Genomic DNA, 16,811 nt, shown 5'->3' on the forward strand with positions numbered 1-16,811 from the left:
TAGCTGTATTTTTACTTCTTTGGTTTGAATGTCAGTTTGATAAATGTAAAAGCCAGCCTTGCCAAGAGCCTGAACTAAATTTCATTTCTAATTCTGGCTAAACAAACCCTACGCACTTCAAGTTTTGAATACTGACATTTAAGTTCTACAGGAATTTCTAGACGAAAGCCAACAGTGATATCATAACAAAGAGTTTTCTGGGGACAGAACTATCTCTGAGTACAAGCTGGGATTTTTCCAACAGGGTGAAGTTAACAATGCTAGGAGATACCAACTGAAAATGATGTCCTCTCCCTAACTGGTTCCAGACAAGGCTGTGACAACACCAAATGCTCTCCGGGGAGTTTTCCCACTTCTCATTGTCAGCAAGGGCACCACTTATCTGCCTGGGTGCTCCAACAAAACAGCAAGGCACTATGCTCTGCTCCGGAGCTCCTATCTGCAAGTGCTGGGCTGGCGAAGGGAGAGTGGCTGTCTCTTGTGCAGAGAAGGATGACAAAAGCCACTGAAACTGGAGGGGCAGTGTCAGAGAGCTTTTGAGTTTTGCTTTCTTTAAAAAGCAATTCAACATTCATCAAGGGTGAAACCTTTGCAAATTTCACTTCCAGCCCCAGCGGATGAACTGCTGGAGAAAAGAGGAAAGCATCAGTGAGTGTCTGGCATTGTGTGCAGGCTTTGTGACTGCACCAGCAGGACAAGGTAAACAGGAGAGCACAGCCGGCCCAAGGCACTGCTCTGCCAGGATGAACATGTGGCTATGATCAGCAGCAGGAGGAGAAAGGAATCACTTCCTGCAGTTGTAGTCTGTAAGAAAATTCAGAGTATTCAATTTTACTCAAGCTACCAACACATTCAGAGAGACTCTAAGAGGTCTGGAACAAAACCTTACGTCCAAATTACCCAGTTTGTCCTTTTCCTTTCTATTTTTCTCACCCCTGAAAGAGAAATTCCAACACCAGAGCAAAGATGTACCACAGGAGTTTTTGAGCTTTGGGCCATCTCCAACTCAAATGAACACTCAGCTCAGAACTGAGACTTACACTTCCATTGTCACAAACTGTAAAGATGGTTTCCCTTGTTAGGGGTCTTAAAGCCATAAACATCTTCCTGGACTTCTGCTGCGTCTCCTAAAACACTTGAGAAGCTCCATATTCCTTTAGAAGTTTTTCTTCATTGTGTGTAAAGAAGCCCAGGAGTGGATGAACAGGGAATGAGAAACTCAATCTGTTATACAGACCGCAACTTGTGGTATCCTGTTCTTAGCCATCTCTTAGATGCTTCAGTGGCCAGCACAACTTCAGAGACCGCTGCCCAGCCTGAAGCTGAAATCGCAGGGCATGGCTACAAGACTTAATGCTCCCTGTCCAGTTCTGCTTGCTAACCACTCACCACCAGTGCATGGGGAAGACAGCACTCACCAAGCAGGACACCTGGCTGGAATGCCCCTCCAGTACTCTGAAAGTGATGGTTTCAAGCAACCTGCTCAACTCAGTGCTGGGATGGAGTAAGGAATGAGCACACAGCATTGGGAAGAACTGTTAGGACAACAGAAGCAAAAGCTCTCTTGCGGTTACTAGCTATAGCCTTTCATTTATGGCAGGTGACAGACACAAGGCTTTAGTCTGCTCTGAGTGCACATCTGGGATGTTACAAAGCTTGCCGTGATGAGCACTATGGGGGTGTGAAGCAGACCACACCAAGACCTTAGCCCAGGACTGGCTTCTGTGGGAAGAACGTGCGTGGCCAAACCTGAAACATGCAGTTCCAACACTTCTGCAGGAATGCAGCACTGGCTGCACATGATATAACAGTAACTCCTTTGCCCACGCAGCTCACGGTTTAAGGGAACTACCAAAAGCCTTCTCTGACTTTCCACTATCCCATCACTGAGGTATGCAGCAGCTCCCCAAGCTCCTGCTCGCTGCAAGACAAGTCTGTTTCTTTAATCAGAGAGCCCAGTGGTAAGGCTCAAACAATAGCAACTGTGCACAAAACCACCACTGAATGCACGAAACGTCTGAGTAATCCTGCTCTCCCACGCATTAACTTGAGATTGCTCAGCTTAAGTAAAGGCTCCAAGCCACGCAGACACCAATGCAAGTATGTTTGATGGATGGTACTTCCAGCAGCCCCCAAACAGTGCATGCTCTGAAAGCTCAGAGGCTACACCACTACCAACAAAAACCCTGCAGGCTAGGCAGGACACCATCCCAATGGGCAAAGATTTATGCTTTGCTTGCCACATGCTTACAAAGAGCAAGACATGGTAGCATGCAGCTCAACTACCCTCGGGTGGTTTCCTCATTGTTTGTAGAAGATGATTAACCTTACTACTTCTGTTTTCTGCCCAATGCTTGTGCTACCAGAACAAGAGTGAGACACACCCTTAAGTCTTTCAAGAATTGAAAATTACTGATTCTCCAAGCTGCAGACTGCAACAGCAGCAGACAAATCCTATTTCTCAGCCACCCAGGCAAGTGCCTTTATTTGCAGGTTGCTCAGTGGTTCTGAACTGTAAATAGATTATTCAGTTTCCAGGATAGTTCTAGAAAGTAGAGGAAAACCCATCAAGACATTCCAGGGAGGAGCTGCATCAAAACCTCTACGAAAGGCCAGCAATTCCAGTGCAGCTGCTACAGGTCAACAGGACACGAGAGATTTTGAAGCAGAAGCTTACTTATCTGCATCAATCACCACCTCAGTCATCTTCCATCCCAAACACAGCTTAAGAATTTTTGGTTACATCACCAAGTTCGTTTTCCTATTTGAAAGGGATTCCAGCCATGCAGAGATGGCTGACTTGTAAGCAGAAAAATAAAATAAACCCACATCACTTTCTCAACCTCCCCACCCTGGTTCCAGTCTCTTCATAGATCTGCCCTTCCTCTTTCCAACTTAGTCTTTTTGTTTTCTGTCCACTAAATATCGAAAACAGTGGTTAAGACATTCTGGCTGGCTATCCTTATAAATGCTCTAAAACTGTTGTTAGATGATAACCACGTAAATTTGAGCAGACTGATTAGTGTGAAAAGCAGCGTATCTAGCTGAATATTCTTCATAGCCAAAAAAAAGCAGTGCTAGGGCCACAAGCAAGCAAGGCTTACAGGCATTGCTGCCTCAAGAAGCAGAAATGCAGAGAATTCATCTTTTGCATCTTCTGTGACATTTTCCCTTTCCTACTTTTTTGTTCCTACTACAAAAAAAGAAGGTCAGCAGTTTGCTGCCTCTACCAGTAGGGCTATAACTTGGTTTAAAAAGAATGCACAAAATAATTTATATTCAAATGGAAACAGAGAAGAAAAATAAAAGAAAATAAATAAAATAAATAATAAATGCATGGGTTCTTCAGACTAGCACATGTGTTTGGTTTCTATTTGTTTCAGCATTGTTTTAACGCATTCTCAGATCTGGTTAGTACCCTGGCATGCTCTAAGAGAAATACGGAAATCACCAGTCTGGAAAATTTTCAGATTTCCTATAGTGAGTGAGAAAAAAAAAAGTACAGCTAATCAGATGCTGCTTAATGCCAGAAGTCAGCACTCTTTCAGGGTGTGAAGCCAGCTGAGAACCTGACAGCGCTGACCGACGCACGCTCTCACAGAAGGCAAGCAGAAGGGCAGATACCTGCCTCCAGATGCTGTGCTTCCTGCTCCAGCTGCATGCCAAAGCCTGTGCTCTCACTGCCTTTTGTGCAAACAGTGCAGGCTGCCAATTCCTGCCTTGCACCTCATGGTATGTAAGGCTGAGGCAAAAGGGTGACCTCTCTAAGGAATGAAATCAAAGTGCACCCTTCTCCTTTCATGCACCTCACCAATCATTCTTAAGTAATAATATAAAAGGAAATTTTTATATATGCTATATCCAAAACTAAATAATATGCAAAGATTAGAGAATAGTTTATTGACACACAGATGAGACATTCCTGTGCACTTTTCATCTCGTATAAAGCAAATGTTGGCTTTTACTAATAGAATTCTCACTAAATTACTTTTAATAATTCAAAATTTCAGATTCTACACTAATATTTAATATAAACAATCTTAAAGTAGTTTAGTAACAGTTAACTCTATCAGACCCACTTTTGTAACCAGAAAGTATTAATTTCTCTTTCTCACTGAATTTAGATTACATTCTTTATCAGAGATAACATGGTGCCATTTCTAAGAGTGAAGAATGCTTCTTGTCACTGGTTATGTGAACAGGACTAGACACTCCTTCCAATATTCTCAAGCAGTATTTTGAGGCTGATGTGCTAGTTTCCCTGCACCGCTCTCTTATTCACCAGTTCAGTGCTAGTGATCACCTACACACACAACATACTTGTCAGCAGGCAGCATTCTGTTTCAGCAGAGTAATCTTATGTGCTAAATTCATTTGCCAAGGGCTGCCACATCCTGGACCGCTTCCCATCATCAGCTTCAGAGTCCTCCATGGAGCATCCCAGACAACTCACCATTAATAAACAGCCAACAAGTGGCTGCGCTCCCTGCAGGAAGGAAGGACTACCTGGGGTTCCTCTGCTGGCCTTCTGGAAGCCAAGAATGGTCTGCAGGGCTGACCGGGGCGCTTCCCTGGCTTCTCTGATTTGACAGAAATAGACAGCTAAGTAGAAAACCTATGTCTGTTCCTTTGTTTTACCTCCAGCCTTCAAAGAATCCCATCACTTCCGATTACAAAATTGAGAAGTATCTTACAATAAAGCCAACTAAGACAACTGCAAAATCTGCTGCAGAGTTTAGGCTATGAAATTCCCACATTTCTGCTTTGTTCAGATGTCACTCTCTCTTTGCAATGGTTCGTTGGTTTTAAATAAAACAATATTCACTGCTAATATGTTTGAACCAAAACATTTTGTGCCTGAATGCTGTTGTGCCTCCATACAGGTTTGCAGACAATTTCCTACACAGCGGAAATGGTAACCATCTCACAAAGCTTCAAATCAGATTCATCTCCAGTTGACTTCTGTATAGAAATTACATACTCTGCAGTCAGTAACTCATGGAAACTAACTTCTTTTGCTGAACTATAAGCTAGCACAGATATTAAGATAAAAAACATCACATGTATTGGAAACTCCCTCGTTACAGACTAAGCACAACAGCAATCACAACTACCCAGCCATGGTGCTACAAGTCAGTGACACCTCTACAAACGTAAGGAAATGTACATGGGAGGAGTGAGATGTGAAATAGTGGTTTGTACATTCCACATTCTGAGCCTTCCAAAGGATGCTGCACAATCCATGTTCACATCACCTCGATACAGCCAAGTATTTTAACTGCATTGTGATTGCTTAATCATACTGCTGGGAATAAAAAAAGAAAATGAAGATAAGAGTAGCTCCTTGCTAATATGCAGTTACATTTCTCTTCACTGTCTAAATCCAATTCTGATTCAGACCACACATTCAGTCTCAGCAATTACACTGGCACACACTGCTATAACACTGGCCAGGAGCAACCAGACATTCAAGAATTTCTTCTTGCTCTACCTAATTCATAAAATATCCAATAGGTCAAAAAATTAACCTTGTCTCATTTCTGAAGTTGCCAGTCATTACAAGGATAATGAATGCAAACTGACCTTTCAGTCTGCCCTGACAGCAGTTCCTTGCTATCAGTCTCACCACTCACTCCTTGGAGCAGAGAAGCTGACACATCAACTTCAGAGCACTGCAGTAAGACTTTCTACTCTCATCTTCTGTTCTGTTTCCAAGTCTCTCACAACTAACAAAAGCTTCAAGTATTCTATCTTGTCGCTGTAATGGAGATGCAACTAGAATTGCTGGCTTCAGGAAGATCTCTGGCTCTTCTATGTCTCACCAAGAATAGCATTTCTTGAGTGAGCAGTAACGCTTACAAATGCAGGTGGGATATCAAAAGCAATCACATAGTATCAGGAAGCTAATTTTTCTGCTTAATAGTAAAAAAATCCCCAAGACAAACCCTAAATGCACTAAAAAACAGCCTTCTTTAACCTCATCCCTGTCAAAGTAAAATTATCAGCGCATTTCATTGCCTGAAAAGAAACAGTATTTGCAAGAAGTACAAATACTTGAAAAGTCATTTCATCTTTAGCAAATTTACTAACATCATTAAAATACAAAACACCAACATTTCAGAAGTTTATCCGGGACAGAAACAAACCCTTCCTCCAGAGTTAGCCCATCTCATTCCTTTAGTTTGATATGGGCTTTAAGGACAAATGAAGACATTAATGACTACTAAGAATCTACTGAAATACCCTTCCCCTCCTCTTTTGAAAAAGTCATCAACTTCCTATAAAAGATCCTTACGTTCCAAAGTCAGGTCAAATACAGATACAAGTAACAAACATCTCCTTTTAATCTTCTCTCATCCAGGGGATGGTAAAACAGGTGGGAAGCAATGCAGCATTTTTTTGCTGTTCTAGTTCCTATGCCACAGTGATACAGTTCAAAAGAGAGTCAGTCAACTAGCCCAACACACTTCTTAGCTTAAAAATAACAGTTAACTTGTTAAAATATACATCTGTCAGAACCTTGGCAGTCCTGGAGACAAGGCAGTAACAACTTGATAGCATCTCAATTCAACAGAGACTTTGGAGCTAGAAAAGCTCAAAATTTGATTTATGTATATTATATACAGATACAGATACTCATATATTCATGAGTCTGGCTGTTCCCTAATGGCAGGTATGCATAAATAAGAGGAAATCTGCATGGTTTGAAATTTCACAACAAAATACCTAAGACAAAACAAAAACAAAAAGGATTACAAGAAGGAAAGAAATAGCCTTCAAGACTATTAAAAGCTGTTGGAGGGAAAGAGAGGAGAGCAACATCGTTACCAGATCCATAGCACAAGAATAAAGGGAAAATCATAGCTTTTCACACCTAGTGGACAGAACTGCAAAGCACTGGAATGAACAGTGGGATTTCCTGCACTGGGTTCTAGAAGCAGCTTGAATTAATAGTATTGAGATTAGCGTGGGTACAAATAAACAAATGAGCTCCCAAAGCTCTCAACTCTAAAAGGATTCTCAGTACAGGTCTTTAATCTGTTCAGGTATAGACGAAGCAAAATGCTGTATGCTGCACTGGTTAACAAAACACCAAGCTCAAGAGAAATGAGAAGTACAAGATTCAGGTCTTGTTGCTGAGAAAGATTCCAAAAGAACACCCATTATATAGATGAATTCGCCCCTGGGAATGAGAAGCATGAAGGACAGAAGACAGGCTTTGAGCTCAAGGCTTTCAAACACAACACTGCCAACACTAAAAATTCAAACAAAAACCACAGTAAACTCACTCCTAACTACAATCACGAGCAACTGTATCAGGAATACAGTAAAGAGGAATTCTAGGCAGCTTACCTGAGTGGACCGTAATTCAACATTATAAAAGCCAGTATCACCATCACACATAAGGTTCTTCTCTTGGGAGATGATACTTTGAGCTTCTGGTTCTAGAGAGGAAAAAACAGAAGACACAGAAGCAACACAAAGGTATGTCAGAAGTGAAACGAACCAAATTATGCTTACTTCATTACAGTCAGACCTTCATTGCAGCCACTTACCTCTAACACCACTTCATCCAGCTGCCTCTTCAGCGTGCTATTCTCTTTCTTGAGCTTTTCATTCTCCAGTAAGGCTGCCTCCAGCCTGGCCTCTAGTCCTAGCATGTATTCTTTCTTTTTCTTTCGTGACTGAAAGGCTGACTCGCGGTTTTTGATCATGCGCTGCTGTCTTCTCAACACATTGATCTAGAGAGGCAATTCAGAGTCCTATTAACAGCATGCAATTACAAGTGCCTCTACTTCATATGTAATTACTGCTTCTCTACTTTGCCATAAGTCTTGCATCCCTCATTCTGCCTCAAATTAGCCAATGTATTCAGCACAGAAGTTATCAACGTACATCTCCAAGAGTTGCAGCTCATGGACAATTAAACTAAACAAGTCCTGCATCATCTCTCTTCTCTGCTGCATTCTCAACCTTTGCAGGGGACACACGAAGTACATTCAAACAGCAGTCTGATTTAATCAACCAAAACAAAGTAAATACATATTTACAGGTCTGCAAGGCAGCAAGAACGTCTTCACTTCAACATGTAATACACATAGGCTACAATCAGCTGTTTTCCCAAGTCCTAGTTTTTTGGTTTCTCCTGAATGGAAGCCATTTCTGTAATGATTGCACTTGCTTCTGCACTTTTTCCAGCTCTGTTATACAGTTTTTAATACTGTAGCTGATCTCAGACTACATATTCTATGTGTATCAAGCATGTACATGGCATATATCTGGGAGTATCTTACATTAACATTTTAACTTATATAACAAGAGTGTTTTTGATTCAAATTTCCTGATCATTCCACTTAATATGCTTGATTTCACTCAGCAGTGTCCAACAGCACACAAACTGGATTCCTTCTGGATGATGCCAAATCAGCAAATACACTCCAGGAGAGCACAGAATGAACTCCAGCTACTAGCTGGCTTTCAGACTGTGAGATCAGACAGGGACATTTCAAAGGCACTCCTCCCTATCTCCCAGCAGCCTTGGTGACTCTGCTGCCTTTTTGAAGCAGAACAATCTATCTTCATTTACCACTTAGTCATTTTGTGGTTTGCACGGAGTGGGACGACCCAGACTGAAGGCATCTTGCTGCTGAGAAAGACAACGATGATTGATATGGCAGAGCTACACAAAACAACTTGAAACTCCAAGCTCAAAGGCTACTCTGCAAGTTTCCTTTTCCACACAGATCAGCAATGGCAACTGTGTTTTTTCTTTTATTAAAACCAGAAGAATTCCATCGCATCGTTAAGCCACAACAGGATGTGATTTAATTATATTTACTCTGAGAGACAACCGAATGGTGTATCTTACACAGATCTGAGTATCCTCCAGTAGCCTCCAGCACATACCCTGGAGTAACATTTATGTTAGAGCATGAAAGCTGAAGAAAACAGATGAGATCTACTTTAGAAGCGTAGGGAGACTAAGCAAATTAGTCATAGAACAGTAGCATTAAAAAGATCAGATAGTTAAGGTTTAGCTGCCTAAAGAACCTTAAATCACAGCTTTCGAACTCTGTGTATACTGGCATATAACAATATGTTGCTGTAGAGCTCTGATGTCTACAAGGAAAATTGGCTACAGGGTGTCATTCTTCTTCATGATACTGGGGTCTGGTGACAGAGACTAAGAATACATGGTACAGTGCATTAAAATTTTGGGCTGCCTCCATGCTGATCTAATTGCTTTCTGTAAAGATCATTTATTACATGTCTCGTTTGCTGCCATCAAAAGCCTGTGAAAGTGAAGCTGCTTGTACTTATTCTAGCTTTTAGAAGAGAGTGGAAAAGGAATGGATTTTATCATGTTCTCAATAGCCCTAAGCTTTGTGATGAATTCTGTAATGCTACAATACTTAATGTAAGCAAATGTCTAGAGACATAGAAAACTTTTTTTGGAGAAAAAAATAAAAACAAGATTTGGGCTAACTGAGGACTGGAATACATAACACATACCAGTCTGGAGCCAGGACTTCAACTATCCAGAGATGAAAAAACAAGGCATGAGTTCATGTAGCAGCTTTGGCTTCTCTGAGTTGTGTGATACTCCAAACAAGTACTGTTACTTTTCTCTCTTTTAAAAAGAGGTTTTGCATCCTGAAGTTTAACAAAGATGACCAATTCTTGCTTGCATACTTTGCTAAAAATTACTCACTATACAGATTTTTATTTTTAGTGTTTGGAACCTCTGGTGAATCTACCCACCCCTGGAGAAATCTTGGAGTTAAAGTAGCAGCACAGTGTTTGTACACTGAAGGCATGTTAAACGGTACCTCTATTGCTGTTTCCACCCCTACTGCTACGTTTCAGGTGGTGTTTAATCTCAACTGCTCTCCTTTAATCAGTGTTCTCCAAACAACATCATGAACAGCAGCTCTGTCCTGTACGATCCAAGGTCCACGTGCAATAACTGATTGTCAGTCAACGACACATTAATCTCACTTAGATCCAAGCTTCCATAAATAAACAACTATTTATGTCCCTGATTCATTTTATTTTAGCAAACAATCCCTAAAATACTTCAGGCTCCTTGGCCAACCCTCCAGTACTTGCCTGGCTTTTCACAGGGAGTAAACCCTAACTGCATGCTTGTTCCTACCTAACTCTGATGCAGGAAGTGGAAAGAGCTGTGTGAGTGAAATAACAGCAGTGCTTAAACTTGGAAGCAGTACAGCACCAGGCACTACACAGCTGGCTTGGCACCAAGACAAACACAGCGACTGCTGAGCATTTTGATAATCAAAAGAAAGAGGGGGAACCAGTTCATAACAACAGACAGCTTAAACAATATTTCTTTGCAGAAGAGCTGAACACAGCCGAAAGGTAGCAAACATCTCTGCTAACTTAACAATTTCTGGTTCTCAAGGGACACAGACTCTAAATGGAAAACAACAGCATTAAAACCAAACATTAATCAGTGATGAAATTCTTACTTCCCAGCTCTAAAAATTACACCATCACATAAAAAACCAACAGATGTTGTAAATACAGAGAAGGGAAAGGCTCGTTGCAAAACCCATGCACTTTTACAAATAAACTCTGCTACCTCAAAATAGGATTGCAAAGTTTGAGCAAGATGTAACCTCCACTTGGATGCAAGCTGTGTGGCACACGATTATATACTCCTGCCAGAAGACAGCACACAGGTCACTGGGCAAAAGTTAATTTAATGACAAAAATTAACAGCCCTCCCCAGGGCTTTGGATACACACACTGGGAATATTAACACAGAGCTGAAAGCCCAACCCATCTCAGCTTTACACTAGTTGGCTTCTTACCTCAACTTATAAAAGCTGCTGCCCTTGAAAATACATCTTAACTGCAAGAAACACGAAACCTATAAAAGCATTTCTCTATTCTGTTGAAAAATCTGGAGATTGTCTCTCCAACTCAACAGAACACAAGAGTTTATCTCGTATTAAAGTTACTCAATGCGCAGCACAGAAAGTGGGATTCTTTAACAGAAATACATACTTACACTGAGTAATTTCACACAATCATTTTTTTATTAGCAACAAAGTTAGGAGTTAGAATTGAACCCTTTTTCACTAGAGTGGAAACATAAGAAGGATCTATAAGCACACAACTGAACCGGACTCCCTTGCACGCCTACTGCTTGTATCCTCATACCATTTAACTGCAAAGGGAATAGCAATCTTTTTTTTTTTTTTTTTTAAAAAGAGCTTCTTTCCTCCAGCTGGCTTGCAGAGTGGCTTGCAGAGGCAGCATGTCTTTTGTCCAATTTCATAGTGAAAAGCTCTTCACCAGTTTCCTAGTGAAGAATAACTGCAATGAAAGCCTTCCACTCCTCTGCTGCTGGCATGCTGCCTAGACGTGCCCACCAGGATGAGCACCACACATATTAGTACCAACCAATCTTAGCCTGATCCATTTGAAGGGCTGGGTGTTAAGCTCATAGTTTATCCCTCTTAAACCCAAAAGAAAGTTCTGCAGTGTTTCTTTTTATCCTGCAACATCTGCTTAGATTAGCAAACAAAAACATGTGTTAGGGAGCTCATATGACAGCTACATCTGTGCAGTTCTGAATGCCACATATGGTGTCTACAGCAGTTGCAAGATGTTTTAACTCCATTGATGCTGCCTGTATCCTGGAACATTTGTTCTCCTTCAAAGTGCTGTTTCACAATATGTACCAAAGAGCAGCTGCAGCTGTTTTTTTCATGCTTTGGTGAATATAGGTAAGATGTCCAGTATTTAGGCTGACACCAAGTCTTAAAATTGCCTCCTTAGAACTTCTTTAGGTGAAAATACCCACACAACCATCATTTAAAACATAGCCAACCATTACCCAGGATATATATTTGACTACGGACTGTCACAGACACTATCATTACACTGCATACCTATCACGAGCTTTTGTCAATTAAATATCATATTAACACAGTGGCAAGATGCCATATTCATTGTGACTACAGGGAGCCATAAATCTAATGAGTACTGACAGAGTTCTTCAGCTTGGCTTTTTATATCTAGCTATTATTATTTAATAATGACCTCTAACTGCCCTTCTTCTGCCTTTCAAAAATTAACAATTAAGTTTCCATTGCAGTGTGGCTTCTGACTTATTTGCAGCAAGTAATTTTTTCTTAATTAAAAAACGCAGCCAAGACACAAACATAACAAGTGAAGAAAATTTACCATTAAGAGTGACCAGCAATTCTGAGCTGCTAGGACATTGTACAAAAATTCCCTTTCAAAGAAGGCACATGCCTCTGAGAATCAGTGTCCTGTACTGAAACTTCTGGTGGCCAAGGTGGCACGTCAGGCAGAACAAATGGTACACAGTTATGTAGAAGAAAACGAGGCAAGAAGAGGAATCTCAAACAAACTGCATGATGAGAAGGTGCTGCAACCCATATCACCACTTTGTTAGGCTAAGCTGTAACAATGACCTTGCTCAAATTTATGCCAAGTCCTTTGCTCTGTCAGGGTCCATTACAGAGGCTCACTGACATGTGGAATAGGATTCTCAACAGCAAATATCTGAAGCAATATTACAAAGATGACAAACACAGCAGAGATTTACCATTCTCTCTCAGTTAAAGGAGAGATGTCAGTGCTTGAAAATATGTGGTAATAGTGTCTGAAAAACAATCCTACAAGTTTTAATTAAGCCTGCAAGACAATTTGAAAATACTAATGCAGTTCTCTTGCACAGTTACACAAATCTAATTCTGTTTTGGTCCAGCACAGCCAATGTGCCTGTTACTGCACAGTATCTCTTCACCTAGACAGGTATGCTTTCCAGCAAGAAAACTATGTAAGGGTTCCATTGTTCAAGAAGAAACCCCTACAAGAAGTTCTGCTTCATAAGCAAAGATGGAACTCCATTTTTCCAGAAGATTCGGATCCAATGTCTAACTGAAGTTTCAAAGTTAGAAGAGAACAACTTTACCACTAACAGACAGGCAGAACAGAAAACATCTGAAGAACCTGAGTTCTATTTGCATTGAAACTGGGAATAATGCTTGTTTCTGTGCATGAGAAAATTCTTGATAGCAGAAATAGGTCATTTGGAATGGAAATTCTTTTGCAAAGCGTGACACTACTGAAGAAAGGGTAAAAAATGAGTCTGAGCTACTAAATAATTAATGCATTGGAAAGTTATCCAACCAGTTTGACACTTCCACTCTGTTCTGCATTAATGCCAAATGAACACACAGCTAACAGTCAGCACGGCTAACTTACCTTTAGTACAGCAATGCTATTTTCTGCCTGCTGAGTACAGGGGTTAAAGGCTTCAAACATTAAGTATTCCATATCACACCTTATTAAGTTTCAGCTATTTAAGGTCGTTCCAGTTTTATTTGTCCCATGTCCTTTGCAATTTCATAAAGAACAACTTCCCCAACATTCACATTTGTTAATTTCTTCACTTTAGAGGCATAAAATTAATTGCCTTAATAACACCTTTCACAAAAGTTATTTCAGAAAGAGAGGCAGAACAGATGGTGAGTGAGTGTCCTTAGGAAATACTAATGGCTGAGCACCTCTGCCAGAACCCACACTGAACTGCTGCCAACTGAACAGCACAGTGAAACTTATGATCCTTGCCAGGTAAGTGGGTCACAATACTGTCAAATTTCCTGTCAGTGGACACTGCTTCTTCCCCCACACAGAGATGCAACAGGGCATAGCTCACAACAATTGTGCCTGGAATACTACAGAGAAGAACAACACCTGAGAGTCTAAAGGCCACAAATAAGAAGCTTCAGTATCCTCACCCAAACGCACCTTCCTTCACTTCAGGCAACAAAAAAACTCTGAAGTGTCCTGGGGGCCCTATGACACTTGGTGCACAGGTAACTGAAAACTGGTTAATGCCAACCTTTGATTATTGGCTATCATCACACAACCAGTACTTACATCCAGCCCCATTGCCGGTGTGGTGCTCTGGAGCAAGGGTTTAGTCATTGTGATTTTGCCATTTGCTGAGCCACTTGCAGCAGTCGCAGGCAGTGCACTCACGGTGTGATTATGAAGCTGCGTGGTTCCTCCTGCGACAGCAATGACTGGCTGGGAGGCAGGCAGCACCCCAGAAGCCTGCAGCTGTACCACTGCAGGCTGGGAAAGCACCACTGATTGACCTAGAACGCAAGAACAAACATGAGTGTGAAATGGATTTGTATATGATCCGTTTATAGGGCAACAGTGATACAGCTGGTAGGAAGTCTTGCTCCCCTGATCCACACTGCTCATTTTCAGCATTAGTACGCTCCACAGGGGAAAAGAAAAAAAAAAGTCTCAAAATTAGTCTGCGTGGCTCTTAACCTTAACCCATCCTGCAAACCAAAACTATACCTACTAAAGGAATTCATTACATCAATCTCTCCCCCCAAACCTAATGGCTTTTCAAATTTAATTTAAAAAATAAAAATAAAAAAAAATCAATACTTTTTAGAAGCATTACTCATTTCAGTACTGCTAATGCTTGAAGTACACAAAGCAACTTTTTCAAGGAACCTAATCAGTTCATCTTAATTCTTCTCCCTTTTGTCCACCGCTATTTCACTGCTCTGTTCAGAGGAAATGTTACTACACAGAAGTGACTCATACTTAAAAAAAAAGAACAGGAAAGAACAAAGTTATAGTTTCAAAATACAAGTTAATGCCTCAACTCACACTATGACAAGACAAGACCAAGTTGTTGGAAAAAAAAGTACTGCCACATATTAGAAACATTATGCACAGACTGAACAGAACTTAAAGAAAAACAAGCAGAAAAAATGAGGTAATTTCCAAAGAGCTTTGAAATGGAATTAAGAACACTCACATCCAAGAAATTTCAGTCCAAGAACTACATTTAACTCAAGCAGGTGCTCGAGTAATATTTTTTTGCATGAAAGCACATGAACATCTCTTTAATCCTTTGTAACAAGATGACCTGGCTGCCTTTTAGAAGCAGCACATTCCAGCTGACATTCCAATCAATATGCATGACTCTGTATTACAACACTTAGCCAACTTTCTGGAAGATGAAGTCATTTACCTAGTACTCCATGGTCTAATGTTCGAGGTGTAGGATTAGGTCTCCTTATTGTACAGATGATCTTAAAAGGCACAGTAAGTTAGCACTACCCTATTCAACAACTTCAAATGGTAAATTTGAGATACTTCCAACAATTTTTTTATGCGTTGAACATGTGACGGTCTAACACTGTGCTTTCTCCTAAGCTTTCATGAAAGGGTCTATAAGGGTATTGTTCTTCACACTCCTTTTAATCTGGCAGCACCTGCCACGTGCAGAGAATTTTTAAAAATGAAAAAAGTCCCTATGGTTTTTGTGACAGAAGTAGCACTTAAGAATTCTAAAGTGCACCATCAAAGTAAACACGTTCTTTCTCTCTAGTGCCTCATAGAAGCTGCTCTCAGGGAAAAGAAGCTGATCTTCATAGTACTGTATTTATAACAAAAAAATTTTACTTCCAACATCCCTCATTCCAGATGGTATTTTATCAGCTGGAACATCAGACAGTAAGAATTAGGTCACGCTGACTGCGCTGACCTGTGTTTTAAGTAGACTAACAGTCTTAGGCATGTTGCAACAAATGTCAGCCTGTGCAGCTATGGCTTAGTTCCTGATGGATGAGCACTTAATAAGAAAGAAGTTTTTCACTATTAAAATAATTTCTAGATACTTTCACTGAATGTATTTATCTCCTTTCCCTCCCAGTTATCGTCTGTGTAGTAAATTGCAAGAATCTGCAGCCATCAGGCGGTGAAAACAGGCAACTGCATCTGACTATTTCTGCAATGCAAGTAACGTTCCTGCTCTCTTGGCAGAAAAGTAAATAATGCTTAGGATTCTGAAATGAAGACCCAGGCTTAAATAAACCAGTTACAGAGTAACAGGAGGAATGAAAACATACAGATAGACAGGAAATGATTTGCCTTGTTATCATCAGCTTATAGTTTTAAGGAAGTACTCTAACTCCTAACACCACTCTCATAACTTTTAGCAGATTTTGTAATATCTTATTTAATATTATTTAGTTAGACAAAAAGCCATAAACTCATGTTTCACATGGGTGAAAGTGGCTTACTGCTCCTTCCCATGTTTTCAAGTTTCATTCAGCCATCCTTACTGACTCTGTTGATCTTCCTTTGGTTAAAGCAGAGTACAACTGGATTAACCTTATGCATCACTTGCCAATCACAAGTAGAGCAGAGCAAAAGATCCCTAGAGATCATCCAGATAGCAGCTTTATCTCCACAATTCCTAATGCTCAGGATAGCCTCTTTTGCCATATTGCCTTCTATTCCACACAATGTTCAGGTACCTGATGTTTTCCACACAGCTATGCAAGAGAGAATTTAGGTTGTTTTCTTACCATAAAGCTTTTTCAGCAAAGCATGCATCACTCTTCTCTTAATCCTACCCCTCCTGTTCCACCTGCCAAATGTAACTTCAATCTAGAGACTACCCCAAACCGACATAGTGTTTGCCCCTAGGACCTGGCTCCATGATGACAATTCACCTACCTTTAGGAGGTGCTGGCTGGATGTTAACTACTGGCTGATGCTTTGGCAGTGGCACAAGTGTTGGAAGTGTCTGAATAATGATAGTTTTAGCTGGGATGCCAATGTTAGCCTGAGCCTCAGGTACAGCAGGCAAAAGAGGTTTTGGTTGTATCAATGGCCTAGACGCTGTCTGACCACATCTCTTCAGAGTCTTCACAGAATTATTTGCTAGGAAAAGAAAGGGACTGAGTTAGATGAGAAATTCGGAAGTG

At 40.7% G+C, this 16,811-nt stretch overlaps 1 protein-coding gene across 3 annotated transcripts in view; it reads right to left on the reverse strand.

Moving 5' to 3' along the window:
• ATF6 (activating transcription factor 6) overlaps positions 1-16,811 on the reverse strand; it is a 73,585-nt gene that overhangs the window by 53,710 nt on the left and 3,064 nt on the right. For all 3 annotated transcript variants that reach the window (XM_031595780.2, XM_031595779.2, XM_090146124.1), the window contains exons 6-9: positions 16,561-16,767; positions 13,945-14,165; positions 7,557-7,742; positions 7,354-7,445 (exon numbers count right to left, since the gene is read on the reverse strand). In XM_031595780.2, coding sequence (XP_031451640.2) covers positions 7,354-7,445; positions 7,557-7,742; positions 13,945-14,165; positions 16,561-16,767 — 706 coding nt within the window. The remainder of the gene's footprint in view (positions 1-7,353; positions 7,446-7,556; positions 7,743-13,944; positions 14,166-16,560; positions 16,768-16,811) is intronic.

Source organism: Phasianus colchicus, chromosome 9, assembly GCF_987193195.1.
Source record: "Phasianus colchicus chromosome 9, bPhaCol1.hap1.1, whole genome shotgun sequence".
Classification (NCBI taxonomy): domain Eukaryota; kingdom Metazoa; phylum Chordata; class Aves; order Galliformes; family Phasianidae; genus Phasianus; species Phasianus colchicus.